This window comes from Sciurus vulgaris, assembly GCF_902686455.1.
Source record: "Sciurus vulgaris genome assembly, chromosome: 13".
Lineage (NCBI taxonomy): Eukaryota > Metazoa > Chordata > Mammalia > Rodentia > Sciuridae > Sciurus > Sciurus vulgaris.
Window position 1 is genome coordinate 34,184,775 of NC_136474.1, and position 18,768 is coordinate 34,203,542.

The following is an 18,768-nucleotide window of genomic DNA, read 5'->3' on the forward strand; positions in this document are numbered from 1 at the left end:
TGTTTATCTTATTTAACTTTATATGGTGTTGATTTGTGGGCTTAGAAATAGCTTTACTTTAAATAATGTCATGTCCACATTAAAAGACTAGAGATGGGGGAAAAACTTGGCCAAATCCATCAGAGATGAATTACATATGGTTTAAACCCAAACTTTATCAAAAGCTTTTTGATTAAATCAGAAAAAAAGTAACATAAATAAACACTTGTACTTTTCCAGTGTTACAGGGGCTCTTTAGGCTTGGTTTGGGTAGTTATAGCCAGAGTTAGGTGCCACAAAAGTGACCCACACTGTTGGCTTTTTGCCATTCAAGAATTGGGATGGCTTAGGAGGCCATAGGTCAAAGTGAGGGTGTAGCCACCTCATTGGGAATTTACTGGACCTTGCCTGGGCAGAGATGGACTTGTGGGGCAACAGATATTCCTCCAGCTTTGCTAAAGAAGTGGCTCTACGTTGATTTGTAGCTGTTATCCACTATTTGTCAATATTCTAAAAATCACTGGGAAGTCTCTATCATTTAATAAAACTATCTATCAACCCAAATATAAGGCAAATAATTTTGAGAAAAGTAAGACTTGAGGACTGGGGTTATAACTCGGTGGTAGTGCACTTGCCTAGCATGTGTGAGGTCCTGGGTTCTGTCCACAGTACTACCAAGAAAAAAGAAAAAAAAAAAAAAAAAAAAAAAGAAGAAAGAAAGAAAAGCACAACTTGATTTTTTCTTTTTTAGATTTCTTGATCAGTTTAAGGATTCCCTGTTTGATACAAGCACTGTAAGTGTTGTGATTAGTTACATTTCCCCAAAAAGCTCTTATGTGTTTTGTAATCTCCCCTCCTTTGTAATAGGCCTAAGGCAAATTTAGCCTGGTAAGTGTGAGTCTTGGAAATAAAACATTCAGTAAGTTCTATGTTTTAATTACAATCTGAAGCACCATTCAAATGTCCTCCAGGCAGAATCTGGCAGATGCTTGGAGACAAGGTTATATTCAACAGACACTGGTATGTACCAGCATACTGACCAGTGTTCAATTAGGTTAATGCCTGAGTCTTACCAGGAGTTCAACATTGTGGATATAGTCATGGCCCAGGAGCCCCTTATTGCCTGAGATATACCAGCATCTAGCCCTATTGCTTCTCCAGCCTTTCTCTTCCCATTGAGACATCTGATCCTCATTTTCACCTCATGTAGTCTCCAAGGCTCATCGAATGTCAGGCAGGAAGTATTTGAATTTCTTAATTCATCACCCTGGATTTGGTGCTGAGTTCATAGTAGTGTATCAACTCTCTGGTACACAGACATTTAAATGTACTCCACTGTTCTTGGGCTATGCCATCCTGCTTATTATCAATAGTAATGTACCTTTTAGCCACATCTCTTCTGCTGTCTGCCTGGAATGCATCATTTTCAGTAAAAGTGGTTGGTTGTTACAGGGAAATGACATGAGTAAGAAAGGATGTGATAGGGTTCTTTGATCACTCATGTTTCTTAGAACATCATTGCCTTCTTTCTGTGTTCTATGCAAGTTCTGGTCCTAGTGGAAAGTGTGACCTGTCTGTGCTGTCTCTGCTTACTCAGTTGTAGAAGTGAGACACTGACCTCTTCTTCCCACTTTATATTTACATCATTAAAATCTTACCACAATCTTCTGAGGGAGGAACTATTATTCCCCATTCTACTTATGAGGAAACTGGATTCTGAAAGGCTAAAACAGCATGCCCAAAGTCACCCTTCTGGAAATGGAGAAGCTAAGATTCAAAATAAGAATTTTCAGATTACAAAACCTGTGCTCTTAATCACTGTCTTATGACCTTGGTCACTTGGACTTGGCTTTCTCTTGTTCATTGTGCCTGAGTTCACATATTCTTTCATGTTTAGATCCAAGGTCTTCCTAAGGATAGGACTCTGCCATGTTTTAGCAGCTCATCCTCAGAGAATGGAACGCTCCTCTGACCATGACGGCATGCCTGAGTCCAGCTTTCTTCTGACAATGTGCTCTATCACTACCTGGTTCACTGGATATTCAAACATAATCTCAATCATCATCACTATACATTTCTTTCTGATACAGTACCAGATTCCTGAAGCCAACTGCTTATATAAACTATGAGTTTTTACTACCATACTCTTTGGCTACTGCCTTGGAGTCCAATTTTCTTTCAGCAGTAGCCATTGGTCTGAGCCCCTACTATTAACCCCAGCCCAGTGAGTTAGTCAGCTTACAAGTCCTGCCCCTCCTAAACTTCTTCACTGAATACCATTTAACCATGTTAAGTTTGGCTCTTTCTTGAGGCTCTTGAGCAAGACAACCTCAGCAGGACTAAATCAACAAGACTGACTCAAGCCTTCTCTTTCTTCACTAGTGTCTTAAATTGGGTTTCCCCAAAAGCCAACTTTGAGACAAAAATCTGAGGCCAAGTAGTTTATTTTGGAGGTGAAATGTTATTGAGTGGTTCCCCCTGTATGCACACAGGATTCAGTCCTATTGAATGACAACATGAAACACACCCTAGTCTTTCCTTGCAAGGCAGGCAAGAAAACTTAGAGACTTTCCCATGGTCTGATGGAGGGCTGTACCTGCACTTCAAGACAGAGCCCTAAAGTGCAGAGTCATGGGTGCTTGTGGTAGGTTGCTCTGGCACAAACTGTGATGGTGAGGACCTATTTATAGGCAGAGCACAGGTAGTATCTGCTATGATCTGCATCAAAGCCTTTGTCTTAGTGACTCTGGAAAGTTTCAGGAGGAAGTACTTAGTATCAACAATGGACTCTTGTTCGGTTTCTTACATTTGGCTCACGAATTGCATTATCAGAGCCCTACAGAAGGCTGCTTTAGCAGTCTCTCACCTCAACCTGTCGCCAGGTACATTCAGAATTCTCAGAGATCTTTCCCATATTTTTTGCTTTTACTAACTCTGAAAATATAGGTTATCATACACTATTTAGTTAGCCTCTCCCTATCTGAAAAAGGGCATGAACTACATATTATGAAACAGCACTAAGTATAAAATACTCTCCTTGTCCTTGAGAAACATGTAGTCTAGTTGGGCAATTACATTACGTATCATTATTCTTTTCAGGTGGAATACAGGATAAGAACTAAAGGAATGGACTTTCTCAAGAACTTTTACAGTTAGAAAATCTGTAAAAAACAGAAATTAAGGTGATTTGAGACTAGAATTAAAATACCAGAATCACAGAATTAGTCACCTCTGCAGGTCTACCACAGATGGTACTACTTTTAACATTGTGCTATAGAGATGTCTGATTCCAATTCTACCATCAATTCCTTAAAAACACCGATGATTTCTGTATGAGTTATCTATTGTTGCATAACAAATTACTCAAAACACAACAGCTTAAAACAAGATACATGTATGTGTTATCTTAGTTTCTGTGAGTCAGGGGCCTAGGCTCAGCTTAACTGGGTCCTGTTTCTCAGAATCTTTCACAAAGCTGAAATTGAGATGCAGACAAAGCTCTTCTTATTGGAAGCCCAGTTGGGGAAGAATCTTCTTTCAAACTCATGTGGGTGTTGGCAGGATTCAGTTCCTCACCGATTGGTGAACTGAGGACCTCAGTTACTGGATTGTGGTTGGATAGCAGTCACCTTCAATTTCCTGCTTCTCCATCATGGCAGTTTGCTTTACCAAAGTATGTAAGCCAGGAAGGCAAGAGAGACTGAATTCACAATATTTTCAAACCTAATTGTGGAAATGACATTCCAACTTCTTTGCTATATTTAATTGCTTAGGTCCAGTCTACACACTAGATGAGGAGGTTACTTACATAAGGTTACTTTCATGAACACAAAGAAGTGGGGATCACTGGAAGCCATCTTAGAAGTCTGCCTACCCTTTATCACCTGATTATAACAGATTCCTTTTTACAAAAATTTTTTAATTCTTAATGATATTTTTTATTTTTTATCTTCCTATGACAACACAAGAGTTGAAAATTGCACCAGATTTCAGACAGGGCAGAACAATATGGTAGGCGAATTTGGATTTGCAAATCCCATTCTCTCTAGCGGACAGATCCACGTAAGAACTTTGACATGTTCCCTGAAGGCAAGACTGTATCCTTTATCACAACATCTTCAACACTTAGTGTGCCCAACCCTGAAACATGAAAAGAATTTTGAAAATATTAAATTGGTTGAGAAATTGTAGAGGATGATAAAATCTGTCCCTCCTAGGATAATTCCCAAGGTACACATTTAATAAAATATGGAATTTAGAAAGTAGTCATGGAAAGGGGAAATTCTCTACTGCAGGAATACCAAATAAATATTTGATGAAACAAATGTCAACAAGGCTTTACCCATGATGGCTCTAGATATCTTCACTTTTCAATAATGCTTTTCAAAATGTTAATCAGAGAAAAATCTGTTTTGTGAAAATCTGAATCTAGTAAAAACTGCACTTGCCATGACAGTCAGAGGGAGTCTTCACAACTGAGACCTCAGGCAAGTAGAATTCAGAATCCAATTTTTCGAGAGGTTGTTATAAAGGATTTAGGTACTAGATGTACTCTGGGAAATTGTGTCCCAAAGAGATTTAAAGTTGCAGTTCGGCAGAAGAGTGAATTCATGTGAAAATCTGTGTAAATCCTTCTCTACACAAGGACAACTATAAATTTTTGTAAGCCCTTCGATGTCTGGAACTCCAGTGGCTTTTAAGAATGTGTTCAGTGGTAGAGCACAAGGCCCTGGGTTGGAATCCCAGCAGAACAACAAAAAAGACTACGTCCGTTGTTTTATTATTTACTTCAGAAGAAATGCTGCTTAGAAAAGTAAGTTCATTCATCTGTTGTTTCCTTCCTCTTCCCTTTCTCTCTCCCTCTCTTTTTTCTTCCTTCTTTCTTTCCTTTCCATTCCATCCCATTTTTCTTCTCCTCTTCCTGCTTCTTTTCAGCAGTGATAGGACTGAACCTAGCCTAGGGCTTTGCAAGTATTCTACCACTAAGCTATATTCCTAGCCCCCTTTTTCATCTTTCTTTCAATACACATATGTATGTCCTGAGTCACTGGGAAATGCCATAAAAATGTCAAAATTCTTTTGAGCTGTTTTCTTATTTTTAGGCCAAATCAACATTTTAAAATGTATCCTACTTGCAAAATCAGATTGAGCTTCAATCTGAGTAGATATTTTTAATATATATTTTCACATTTTTTCTATGATTCTTCTCATTTAGATATATCATGACATTTGTAGCTGAAGATTGAGACCTTTAACTTCCATAAATGTATTTATCAGACAATGCTAACCTTCACTTCTTTCATTCTCCTGCATCTCATGGTATATTCCTACATGGCTGTAAAAAAGTCAGACTGGCCTGCTATTAGTATCCTTCTGCAGGCAAGGTCCATGATAAGGACAAACTTTCTTTTCTTTGATGATTTTGTTTATAACGTCCTCTGTCTCAAGGAGTGATTTCCTGATTCTATACATGAGAGATATCACAAACATTATGGAAAATCACAAACATTTGCTGGTCAATTTGGCCTTCTTACTGTTTTGGGTAATTTAAAGCATTGCATCTTAACACTAGCATTCCTTAAGTATTGATAGATGAGTAAGAGTCAGATTGTGTACTTTATGAGTATGACAAGGAGGTTCCAAGAACTACAAATTCTGAAAAACAAATCCCTTCAGTAAATAGTGGAAAATGATAGTTTATTTTAAGCCCTTTGAAAAGTTGAAAGATGATGCAAAAGGAAAGAGCTCATCTGTTCTTAGTCAGCTTTTGACCTTTGACTATATAAATACAAGAACCACACAAGCTAGAGCTAGGAAACACAGCCTGATATTTCTGCTATCCAGATCAACGAAAGAAATCTTCCCATTGTGTTTTACAGAGATATACAAGAGTGCCATTACATAGAACATTACATTCAATCATTTATTCATGAAGAAGGAAGTTATTAAGTTCTTGGCAATCTCGGTAAACTTTTTCTTTTTTCTTTAGTCCTCCCTCCCTTCCTTCCTCCCAAACTCCTTGCCTTCCCCTTCCTCTTCCTCTTCTTCCTTCTTTCCTTCCTTCCTCCCTCCTTTCCTCCCTCTATTTGAAGATTGAGGAGATTGGATCAGATGTGTTCCATTCTATTCTGATACAATGGTGATACCTGTACCCATCCAACAGGCTATCTCAGAATCCATGCAATAGTGCCCATTCTTCCACTGCCCTGATACCACAGCCCCTTCTTATCTGGTTTGGAGATTCTATCCCACATCATCTCGACACCAACACACAGTAGTGTGCCAGTCTCCGTCAAAAGCATTTTGCTTTTATAAAGGATGAGGAAGGTTAGTTTTGCCCCCTTGACATATTTATGCCAAAATCAAGTGTTTCACACCCTGGGAAAGTTACTCTGACTCTCTCAGTAAGACTTTGACATTACTTTCTGTAAGTTCTCAATTCACTTTGCATGTACACTCTGAATTATTTTCCTGTAAGGTTTTCCTAAGAAGGGCTATGGTCTTCTGCTTTTGTATCTCCAATGCTGTAATGCCCAGCACACAAGAGGGGCTGAAAATATATGTGTGTAGTAAATGAATAAGTAAAAGTTTTTTTCATGGACAATTTCACCTTGTTCTGATCACTCTTTTATTATACTACTTGGGCTGTTTATATTATACCTCACAAGTATATGCAGCAAATGAACTACTGAGATTCAATATAATTTTCCTAGCCAAAAAATTTTATACATGCAATGAGAATTGGTATTTAAAGAAATTTTATATGAATCTTTTTGTAACTGGGCAAGGAAGACATGAATTCAAATACAGGGATTTTAAGAAGCAGGTTTGGGAGCGGGACGGGGAGTCCAGAGCTGTTTCTTCTGCCTAGAATGCAAGCTTCCCAAAAAGCCCAAGAACTGACCCATTTCTCTCATACTAACCACACTCATAGATACTCTATACTAAAACCTGAAAGTTAATAGCAGTAAACAAAAAAAGTTTCCATTTATTAAAAAGAAATGTGTGTAAGAGGTTAATTTTTCCTTTTCCTTTATTATTTCTCAAAATGTACACAGTTTTATTTTTTTCTTGCAATAAAAACAACACTGATTGAAAGACAGCACATTAAATATTGAGCTTCACTGTTATTTCTAAAATCTGCAGGTAAACATTTCTCCTTGAAGAGATATACTATAAATTTATTTGATTCTCTATTGATAATAGTTTCCATGGCTTCCAGGCTTCCAAGGTTTTGAATAATATTGTAATAAACATTTCTGTACACTTTTCCAGATATTTCCTTGGCATAAATTCTTGTTAAGAACTGAATACACATTGAGAGATTATACTCTTCAGAGGCTGATCTTATGTTATCACCATCACTGGATGAGAATGGTACACCACACATTAATAATACCAATTATTAGAAATCTCAAAAATTTTCCAACCTATTAGGCAAAAATTGTGTTCCCTGTTGTTTACTTACGGCAATAGTTATATCTTGAGCGTTCCCTAAAGACCACGTGTTAAAGTCTTAGTCCCTAGCTTGGCACTATTGAGAGGTGGTGGACCTTAAGAGACAGGGTCTAGTGGGAGGTTTCTAGGTCACTGGGAGCATGTTCTTGAGGGGAAAAATAGGGCTCCAGTCCCTTCCTCTGTTTCTCTGCCACTGCGAGTTGTGCAGTTTTGCTCCACCATGTGCTCCCTGCCATGATGTCCTACCTCACCACAGGCTAAAAAACAATGGGGGCCAATGGACCACAAATTGGAACTGTAAGCCAGAATAAACCTTTTCTTGCCATAAACTTAATATTTCAGGTATTTTGTTATAGTAACAGGAAGCTAAGACAATTACTTTGCTAGGAAAGGACTGATCAAATATGACAGAAGAATCTCACATTAACCATGGAAACTAATAGAATTCAGTGCCATGTTGGGGAAGTAACAAGTGACATGAATATAATAATGGCTTCAGTGATAATCTGCTTATTTTTTTAAATAGTCTGTTCTTGAAGTCTATATAGTTATGTTACTGGCTATTATGACTTCCACTTCCCCTTTGGTCCCACATTATCCATGATTCACTTGAGAAGAATTTGGAAAGGTCATGAAGAATTTATTCACTAACTTCACTTCTACCCCCACATCCCAGTGTGAAACAGATCTAACAATTCAGTTTATCATTGTGACCAGATTGCTCTATTTTGCAACTCACATTTCCTGTTGGAAATCCTTTTTTAAAAAAAATTCTCTTATGCTCTCTCTTACTCATCCAACTCTTTCTATAGACTTTTTGACTTTATAACTACTAGCTCTTAGTACATCTTTCTGAAAAGCAGGACTGAACCTGTCTCTTATTCATAGAAAGCCCAGTGAGATACACAGGCCAGTACTGTCATGTGCAGGCATGCTAAGAGGCAGAGTACATGATCTGCCTGTGGCTGCTTTAACAAGCAGGATGTGACTTAGGAGAGAATTATGATTTAAAATACTTGACTCAAGTGTTCCATAGATGGAGCAACTCACACTGGAAAGAAATGAAGCATTTTTGAACTGTTACTGTGTGCCAGGTTACATGTTAATCATTTTTTATAAACAGAATGATTTAATATTCTGATTATATTTTCAGAAAATGAGAACCAAAGCTTCACAGAATCCAGTAAATGTTGAGGTCAGAATTCAAATCCAAGTTTATCTCATTACAAAGCTTATCATTTTAATTATACCATGTCCTCTGTCTGTAGGGCCCATGTGTGATGGTTTAAATGAAGAAGAAATCATGAGAAGAAAGCCAAAGTTCCCATATTTGATTATCCCATAGACATTTTTCTAGCTTGCCCAATTCCGAGGCCTGCATTCCCACCCTCTAATATAAACACTTTATTTAAAGGGTTGATCACTATAGTTAGGGCCAATTTTCCTGAACTTACAGTAGTAACACTTAGAATAGTAGAATATATCTAACTTGGCAGACAACCTGTTCATTAAATGTATGTAATCAATCAAACCCATGGAATTAAGTTACTAATTTTTTTACTCCCTCAGTGGATTGAATCCAGAGCTTGCTAGGCACATATCCTACCACTGTAGCTATATCTCCAGCCCAGGTTACTTTCATTTGAAGTCACTGCCATCTGGGTCTGGGCCCCGAAATAGTAACTTAGAGAGTGGGAGGAAGAATAGAGATTTTTCAAACAGCCCTCACAATTTTATCCTAAGGACTCCAGGAAGAATAGCTGATTACACATTAGGTTACTTTATAAGTGCAGTGGCTCTGGAAAGCAACTTACATTTCTGGGTGTGAGAGATGTTAATCCTGACATTTTCACTTGAGAATTATTTGGACTAAGGATAAGCCAAAGTCGTGTTGGACAAGCTTTGATGGAATTCTATAATTTGTAAAATATAATTCATGGGGAATGCAGTGGAATATCTTAGACTGAGTTTTTAAACTCATGAAGGTTAAATTTTTAAAAATTCTGTGCTGCTGTGAAAGTTCCAGAAACTACTTACAAGTTTATTAGAGCAAAAAAAAAAATGGGCAAAAGGAAGGGGGCAGGTAAGGATGTGACACACAAGAAGGGAAGGCACTGAAGGAAAAATCAAGAGGCAGTAAGTGCCAGGTAAACTCTCCATAGTAGGAAACAGTGCTGTGAGTATTGTAGCTGTCACTGAATAAATACTTGTTGGAATTTCCAGAGATGACCAAACAAACATGAAGAAGGAAATGGTTTTTTAAAAGCTTTACTTGGAACATTTCTGATACGTAAAATTACGGGGAACAGTAATGAGAAGTCGCGTGAGGTACTACGGCCATCCCTAACGACTAGCCTTAATTTTTACCTACCACTCCCTATCACTAGGAAGCAAATTACAGACAGTATATCATTTCACCCTTAAATACTTCGTTACACAACTCTAAAGCAAAGAAATGGGGACCAAGGCATTTCTATCGAACCTACTTCTGTGTCTGGAATGCCGTAATTTGTAAAAATAAAATTTACAACTTTTTTTTTAAAGTAAATGCAACAAAAGAGGAGGCAGTCAATCCTCATAAGAATTTCCCGGAGGGAAGCTCACCCTATAAATCCCGCTTGGCGGCGTTTTATTCCCTCAGGAGCCCAGGGAGCAGCTCAGGGACGCTTCCTTTCAAGGCCGGACGCCAACCTGACCCAAAACACCCAGCCATTTAGGGCCTTGGCTGGTACCCGCCCCGCCCCGCCCACTAGGCCCAGCAGCCTCCGCGCATCCCTGCCGGCCACCGCCCCTCGGCGTAGGCAGCGGCGAGCCGCTCGGCACGCCAGGCCTGAGCTCGGGGGCGCGCACGCCGTACGTCCCTGGCTCGCTCGGGATTCTCGCTCGGCGCGGCCAGGGAAAGGCGAACGGTTTAGTCAGCCATGTTCTTCTCCTTGGTGTTCCGGGCCCGGGCGGCAGGTCTCGCCGCCCCGTGGGTAAGGAGGCTCGGGATAAGCCCGGGCACTGCCGCTACCCTTCTCCCACTCATCGTGTCTCCCCTAGTTTTGAGCACAGGAAGACCTTGGGCTCTGGAGGGTCAGCAGGCGGTGGCAAGGACACTGCGGCCTTCGCTCTCTCCTCAAGGAGGCGGTTGCAGCTTCACGCAGAGTGAGGATGCCGGAGGGAGGGTCGGCAACTGTAGCTGCGGCGGGTACATGGCTTCCCTCTCCAAACTGGGAAGTGTACGCCTAATTTGGTCACAGGACAAGAAGGCAGGACTACCGATGAATATTGGTGGTTTGCTCTAGCGCGGATCCTAGGCCTGCCCCCGGTTGATCGGTTTGTGTCTAAGATCCCCGGACCCCAGGAAAAGAGGCACTGCACACCTAAAGCTTAGCAACTGCGTTGTTGTGGGGTTGCAGCATACCTGAGAAAACTCTGGCTTGCTTGCTGAAGACCGAGTTTCTTTAGGTCTAGATAAGGGTGATCAGTATTTGATTAATTGCAGTTGTGCTTTTCGTATCGGAAATGCGCAATAAATAATCGTATCGTGCCTAATGCGAAAGAACTCTGTCACAAATAACTGCACCTAACTAAAGAATCCTAGTTTCGGTGGTCTTTTGAGGCTCAAGTACGTATCATTATAGGCAAGGAAGTTGAACTGTAGAGAGGTTGAAGCACTCAAGTTAGTTAATGCAGACTTCAGAAATACGATTATAATAGCAGATCATTTACTACCAAAAAGGCCCAATTTGTCTTTGGTCAATTTTTTTTTTTTTTTCCCTGTAAGTAAGAAAGAAAGATTGAATCAACTTTCAGCAAAAGAAGGGAAGATAGTGTCTATTAATGAATTCATGACTATAGAGTTAGATACGGGTTTGGATAGTATCTTCATTGCTTTTTGTAGCTATGTCGCCTTGGGCTGTTAATGTTTCTTTAGCTGTAAAATGGTAATATTTCCATTTATATCTTTCAGTTTATATTTGAGTGGGTCATGTTCTGCTGGATGCAGGTTACTGTGGATAATAGTAATGGTAACATTTGGTAACTATTTTGTGTGTGCTGAACACTGTTAAGTATATACATTTTTACATCTCATCTTTGAGATTGTAGTTTTTTTCCTTATTACAGATTATAAATGGACTTAATCTCTGTTCTTGTGAAATTGTTAACGTAAATATGATACAGTTTTAAAAAACAGTGTTAGAGATCTGAATAGGGCTATCCAATTTATTTTAAAGGTGGGATAAGCTTTTTCCTGGAGGTAATATTAACAGAGTGGGGAAAGGTCCGAAGATGACCTAGGTGGACAGGGCAACATGAAAAAAGACTTACTGATGTTGGCAAGAGAAAGGTTGGTGTGTAGGCAGCCAACTCTACTGTTGGAGTTAAGGCAAGTTTCCTAATTAAATGAGAGTGGCATTGGCCAGATCTTGGAGCACCTTGCATGCAGCCATACTAAATCTGATTTTATGTTGGATGTAGTGAGGAGTCAGTGAAAGGTTTTAGAGTACAGGGATTCAGTGAGGTTTCTGGTTTGGATAGGTCACTGAATGGGACTGAGAGTGGAATGGGTTTGACTGGAGCTAGAACCAGGGAGCTATATCCATAGAGGCTTGCAGAACCTTAGATGTAAGATGATGAGGCTCAGACCTTGTCTGTTAGTAGGAAGAACAGAAATAAGAATACCCATCAATTTATTTTGGGGCAAATGGGATTAGAGGTGTAAATAGGGTTAGAGATTTTAACAATGAATAAAGGAACTTTGGAAAATTTTAAAGTTTTATGTTAGTGTCTGCAGCTTTTTTATTTTCATAAGGAGTACATAGTATGTAGTACATATCCAATAATATTTGTTGACGAGTTTAATTTTTTAATATGCAAGTAATACATTGTCGGAAAAACAGAATATTGAGAATAGCATGTGGAATAAGCTCAAGAAATATAAACCATCCCTAGTCTCATCAGCCTGAAAATTACCACTGTTAACATTTTGATGTCTCCAATAATAGACTTTATGATTTTTTTATATACAAAAATCAGAAGGTACCAGTCACATGGTTTTATGGTTTTTCTCATAATATAGTTTATTCAGCTTATCAGTTGACATTACTTTTTTTTTTTTCCTTCTTGTGGTGTTGGAAATTGAACACAGGGCCTTGTGCACTCTACCACCTGAGCCATATCCCCTCCCTGACATTACTGTCATTTTAATGCTGTATATTATTTTATCTTGAGGATGTTCTATAACTTACAGAGCCAGGCCATTCTAACCTTTTATATATAGTGGGATATCAAAATGAACTTAGCAAAAATCAGGTCAAGTATGAGTAAGTTCTTTTCCTAAGAGAAATCTTGACCATTTACATTTTCAAAACAATTTACTATTCTAATTTCTGCTTGCTAGTTAGCCATTATATTCTTCAGCTAAAACTTTTTTTCAGTTCATAGTTGCTTAAAAAATGCGTAGAGCTGGGAATGTGATTCAGTATTAGAGCTCTTGCCTACAAGCTGGAGGCCTTAGGTTAGAGTCCTATCACTGCAAACTGTGGCACACACACCCCTACCCACCCTAACCCAGAATTTAATACCAATCTGAGCTTCATATTTTTTCTCCTGTAAAGTGGATTAACACCACATTGGGGGAATTGTAAGAATTGACTAAAAATTATAGTGATATTCCTTTCTTTAATAAAAATAATAATAATACTTATTCCTCTCTTTTAATAATTACATGTCAGTTTGTGCAATGTTGACACCACTTCAAACTCAGAACTGCCTCATTGCCAAACTATAACTTTTGGTTTCATAGATGAGAGAAGTTATGGTGGCATTTTCAAGTATTGTATGTTTTTTAATTCATTGAGGATATTTTCCTTTATGTCTGAAATTGTGACTGTAGCTACTTTTTTTTTTTTTTTTTTTTTTTTTAATATTTCTAGTTGTAGATGGACACAGTAACTTTATTTTTTCTTTTTATGTGGTGCTGAGGATCGAACCCAGTGCCTCACACAGACTAGGCGAGCACTCTACCACTGAGCCGGCCCCAGCCCCTGTAGCTACTTTTGAAACTGTCTCAACTGTTCTCTTTCCCTTGAAAATAGGTTGTGTTCCCCTCCCCCAACCATATTGAATAATTTTGGATTATGTCCTGATCATTGTGAAAAATATAGAGTCTCTAAATGCTATTTTGTTCCTTCAAAGAGTTTGTTTTGTTGTTGCTATGTATTTACCTGTGGTGACTAACATCAAATATTGACTCCGTTCTTTTAGTTGGGCTGCTTACAGTTTGTTGCATGCACAGGGCTCAGCCAGAGACAGGTAGAGTTTATATTCAGAACATGTTGCTTCCTCATTTTGGTACTTCGTTTTCTGAAATTTTCCACTTTCCTGTAGCTGTGGTTGCTCAGACCCTCCTTTGGTCCTTCAAACCATTAAGGCTGCATGTTTTCTTTTGGTCTGAACTGTCCAGCAGCAGGGGTTGGCAAACTGGGGTAGTGTCTTCAGGATAAAAGATGTAAAGAAAAAACAAAATCAAATCTTCCTGACTTTTGCTTCTTCTGAATATAGACTCCTTGCTTTGTGTGCCTGCTTGGGTTGTTCTCCAATGCCTTCAGAATTCTTTTTTTTTTTTTTTTTTTTTTTTAACATTTTATTGAGAGTTTTTTAAGTTTATAGTTGCTACCCATTGGTTTGAGTTGATATATCTATGTGATCATTCTAGAAGTATGCTACCTTCCGTGATGTTTTTCTTTCAAATTAAAAAAAAAATTTTTTTTGTTGAACTCAATACCTTTATTTTACTTACTTATTTTTTATGTGGTGCTGAGGATCAAACCCAGTGTCTCACACATGCTAGTCAAGCTCTCCACCACTGAGCCACAACTGCAGCCCCTTTCTTTTCCAATTTTTAAGTTGTGTGGAATGAAATGTTCTCCCAATTCCTATATTAGAGATTCTTAAACATTATTTTGTAATATACCAAGGGATTTCCATTTTGGCTTAAGGATTCTAAAGAGTTCTCTTTTTAATGTGAGCAAATCCCGCCAGATATTGTATACAGATGTTCTTATGATGCTGTCAAGTCCAGATGAACCTATTGTAAAGCTGAAAATATCTTTAAGTTGAAAATGCATTCAGTTCACCTAACCTGTGGAACAACATAGCTTAGCAACATAGTACGCTGTGAAGTATTGGTTGTTCACCCTCATGATTGCATGTCTGTTTTTATTTATTTTTTTAATCTTTCTTTCTGAAATTGCTTAGGTGTATCAAGGGAAATTGTTACATATGATGAAGATCTAAGTTTAATAGGTGCCATAATAATAGGAGGCTGTGCCAGTGTGCACAGAATCTGTGGAAGTGATTTCATTATGCTTAGGGAAAAAGAGATGGAGTTCAGGAGCTATAGAGTGTAAGACAAGGTTAACCTTGTCATGATGGATGAATGGGAGGTATAAAATGAGAGAGTATCATAGGTCTAGGCAAAGGACACTGAAGTGCATAGTGGGATGGAGAAAGAATAAGCAGATTGGAAGTTGACACGGGAAAGGGTTATAAAGGGCTTGGTATATATGGTACCACAGGGATTAAATTTTATTCTGTATGCAGTGGACAATTTTTTTTCTTTTTCTTTTTTTTCGTGGTGCTAGGGATTAAACCCAGGGCCTTGTGCGTGCGAGGCAAGCACTCTACCAACTGAGCTATATCCCCAGCACCGGCAGTGGACAATTTTAAGTAGACCACGATGACCCCCGACCCGCTTCCCCATTATAATTTTGGTAAGAAACTCTAGAGATGTAGAGAAGGGTGAGACTGTAAGGTAGGGGACCAGTTAGAAGGTTACTGCAGTAATCTACGGGAGGAATAAGAAACATATGAGTGGGGATATAAGCAGGGAAAATGGAGGGGTAGGAATACCAATTTAAAAATTTGTACAGGTAAAATGGGTAGATTTTGATGATTGAGAAGTGAGAAAGAAAAGAGGATCCTGGAATGTTTTTCATGATCACAGTGGTAGGGTATTGTCTTTAATGCCCATCTCATGTAGAAGTACTGTGGGCCTGAAAAATACTTTGTTACGTCCTTTTCTGATTGAGATGAGGAATAATTTTTAAAAGTCACTAGCAAATTGACATAAAGATAGGAAAATGTAAACATTAAATTACATTTCTCATAATAAAGATGTTTTAATTGGTTATCTTGGGAATCAGTATAATAGACACCCTCTTGATAATTTCACAGGTAAGAGGGTACCCATCTACAAATTATTTCTGGTAGAGAAGCAGCTGTTTGGGATTAAGCTGAAGAATTATGTGGCTATGATGGTGAGTGGCAGAAGTTTAATTTTACCAGCACAGTAAAAGTAAATATCATGGGTGGAGGAATTTGGAAATGCTGTTTATAAGTTAAGGTTCTAAGCCATGATTTACAACCCAGAAAGGTGATCTTGTTGTCATTATCAGTTTAATATGCTGTAATAGTAAAATATGCATGATCAATAGACTGTTGGAAGTAGATCAACATTATAATTGTTAAAATGTTAATTAATGTGTAATATAATACACATAGACTACTGCACAGCTTTTAGTCTTTCTTTAGCTCAATAATAGCATAATGAAGGTAGAAAATGTCTAGAAGAAGATAACTAAAATCCAGTGTGTTGACTCCTGTACGAGGATTGACTTGAAAATCTTTTGACTCCCTGAGAAGGGCAAAGACAGAATTATGAAGATGAGAGAATGTGCAAAGACTTGTTAACTCAACTACAAAATAGTGGAGTTACTGGGAAGAAAGTTCCACTCAAGCTCAGGAGACGTTTGGTGAAGGGAAAACAGATTTATTCAAAACAAGGGTAGGAAGATAGAGGAGACCTTTTTCTGTTTCAAATCTCCATTTTCAGGGGCAGCTAAGAGCTTTTTTTTTTTTTGTACTGGGGACTGAACCCAAGGGCACTTAACTGCTGAGCCATAGCCTCAGCCCTTTTTCTATTTTATTTTAAGATAGGGTCTTCCTAAATTACTTAGGGCCTTGGTAAGTTGCTGAAGCTGGCTTTGAATTTGCGATCCTGCCTTAGCCTCTCAAACTACTGGGATTACCAGAGCCACTATGCACCACTGGGAGCTTTTAAGAGGAGGGAAACATAATGGGACAAAAGACAAGAAATAAACAGATTTAGCTAGTCTGTCCTAATAAGAAACATGTCACAGTCTCCAGTTTCCCTGGTACTCTTTTATGCCAGGGGGTCATTTTTTGGGTTTTATTCTTAGCATGAGGAAGTTTGGGATGTAGAAAAGCAATTGCTTTTAATTTTTAAAGGGATTCTCTATTTTAGTAGTAGTTGATGTTTAAAGGATTTATTTATTTAATTGGTGCCAGGATTGAATCCAGGGCCTCAGCATGCTAGGCAGTACTCTGATACTGAGTTATATCTCCAGTCACTAGAAGAAAATATTCTTTTTTTTTTTTTTTTTGGTTCCAACAAGTGGATTTTATTCATGCAGTGCACACTCAAAGAAAATATTCTTGCTTCTAATAAAAGAATGCAGTTCTGTTTCCAGGGGATCTCATGTTAGTACCAAGGGAAAAAAAAATTAGTTTGGAAAACTGATTAGGTGGTTACACTGATAGTGATTTTGTGTGTCTTTTAATCTTTTGTGGTGTAAAGAAGGAAATTCCTTAAAATAACGGACTATGCCTTAATACTTAAAGATTCCAGGTTGGAAAAGACCATCTGGCATTTCTTGTTCTTGGATTCATTATCACTTTGAAGATTATTAGTAAAATTCATGAACTGTGAGCTAGGATATATATTAAGTACAGTGTACCCTAAGATAGCAAGTCCCAAACCAGATGAAAAGATTTACTTAGATGTTTTAAGAATACTCAGACTCCTCCTGGGTCATAGGTTTCTTAGATTTAAACAAATACAGGTTAAGTATCGTTTTTCTGAAAATCTGAAATTTGAAATGCTCTAAAATCCAAAACCTTTTTGACATGCATGAAGTTTTAGATTTTCAGATTAGGGATGTTTAGCTGAAAGATCTATACAAGAATTTCAAAATCTTTAAAACTCCAAAATATGAAGCACTTCTTATTCTAAGGATTTCCAATACAGGATACGCAACCTGTGCATGTTTATAAGATATTAATCCTTAAGTACTAGAAAAGAAAGCAATTTGAATTTATACAGCATTTCTTTGTGTTGTAGGCTTTACCAGTTAATTTTTGAGGCCCAAAATCTTTGAAATCATTTGAAATTTTCAAAATGAACATTTGCTCTAGGAACAGAAATCTAGGTGCATAGTGAGCAACTTGTCTAAGGTTAATAGTTGTTGGTAAAGATGAGACAGCATCTAGGTCCATTGATTAAAATGATGTCTTAGCATCATTAAATTATTCTTGTCCTTAGAACAATTTGGTGTTACTTGTTTACATGCTGTACTTTACATGTGTAAAGAATGCTTTCTTTAATTTATGGTCAAGATAACTGGAAGTAATCTTTAATATGGTTATCTTAATTTGTGCAGTACCATACCTGTAATGCCTGGGCTGTTCAAATAGATTTTATAATACAAAATGAGCCAAATTTTATTTGACGATTTTCATAGTGTGGGGAAACTCACATTTATTTAAACCGATTTAATGTTTTTAGTTAAATTATCAATGAAACTTTATTTAAAGGGTATTTGTAAATGTGTTCCTATGTATATTTGAAAGTATAGAGTAACTTAAATTTTAATTTTTCTTTGCTGGTTAAAATGGGATAATAATAATAATACCTATCTGGTGGACGTGCTGTGAGGAGTAAATAAGTTATATATAATTTATAGCAGATAAAATTATAAATATTTGGTGCAGGGTTAGCATTTATATTACGATTGTCCTTGAAATAGATTTCACAGTTACTATAAACTCAGCAGTTACTTTGTTAAAATGAAATGAATTGAAAAACTTGTTTTTCAAATATTTTTATTTTTTTAAATGTGAAAATTACTACTGTGAATGTATCATGAACATTGACTTTTGGGGGAGCTTTTCATTTTGTTGCTTGAGCTGGTAATGGGGTGGCTGTAGGTAACAAATTAGCCAGAGTTGTGAACAGTGAAGAAAGTATGGAGGGATCCCACATCACTGGGAGATTTTTCACCTGTGTACTTTGACCCTATTCAGGTGAACATATCTTGGTGATTTAATCTGTAAATTTGAGGGATTGTTTAAAATATGGTATATAGTCCTTGCCTGAGTTGATTGACAATAAAGGGAAAGATTGTTTTTTCATTTATTTGACCTTAGTCTTATCTAATGAAGATAATGAGTCTTTCAGTTTTGTCTTTGAGCTTCCTTGTCACT

At 37.7% G+C, this 18,768-nt stretch overlaps 1 protein-coding gene and 1 long non-coding RNA gene across 5 annotated transcripts in view; one reads left to right on the plus strand and one right to left on the minus strand.

Moving 5' to 3' along the window:
* Positions 1-10,171, minus strand: part of LOC306642731 — a 41,462-nt gene extending 31,291 nt beyond the window's left edge. For both annotated transcript variants that reach the window (XR_013758631.1, XR_013758632.1), the window contains exon 1: positions 10,042-10,171. This is a non-coding gene — a long non-coding RNA (uncharacterized lncRNA). The remainder of the gene's footprint in view (positions 1-10,041) is intronic.
* Positions 10,172-10,217: 46 nt separating this feature from the next.
* The window catches only part of NDUFV2 (NADH:ubiquinone oxidoreductase core subunit V2), a 31,578-nt gene continuing 23,027 nt past the window's right edge, over positions 10,218-18,768 (plus strand). Inside the window, exons 1-2 of one of the 3 annotated variants that reach the window (XM_079108456.1) lie at positions 10,218-10,412; positions 15,661-15,743. In XM_079108456.1, coding sequence (XP_078964582.1) covers positions 15,738-15,743 — 6 coding nt within the window. In that variant the 5' untranslated portion in view covers positions 10,218-10,412; positions 15,661-15,737. Of the gene's footprint in view, positions 10,413-15,148; positions 15,198-15,660; positions 15,744-18,768 lie in introns of those variants that run through there. The other 2 variants (XM_079108454.1, XM_079108455.1) reach the window with 2 other exon arrangements.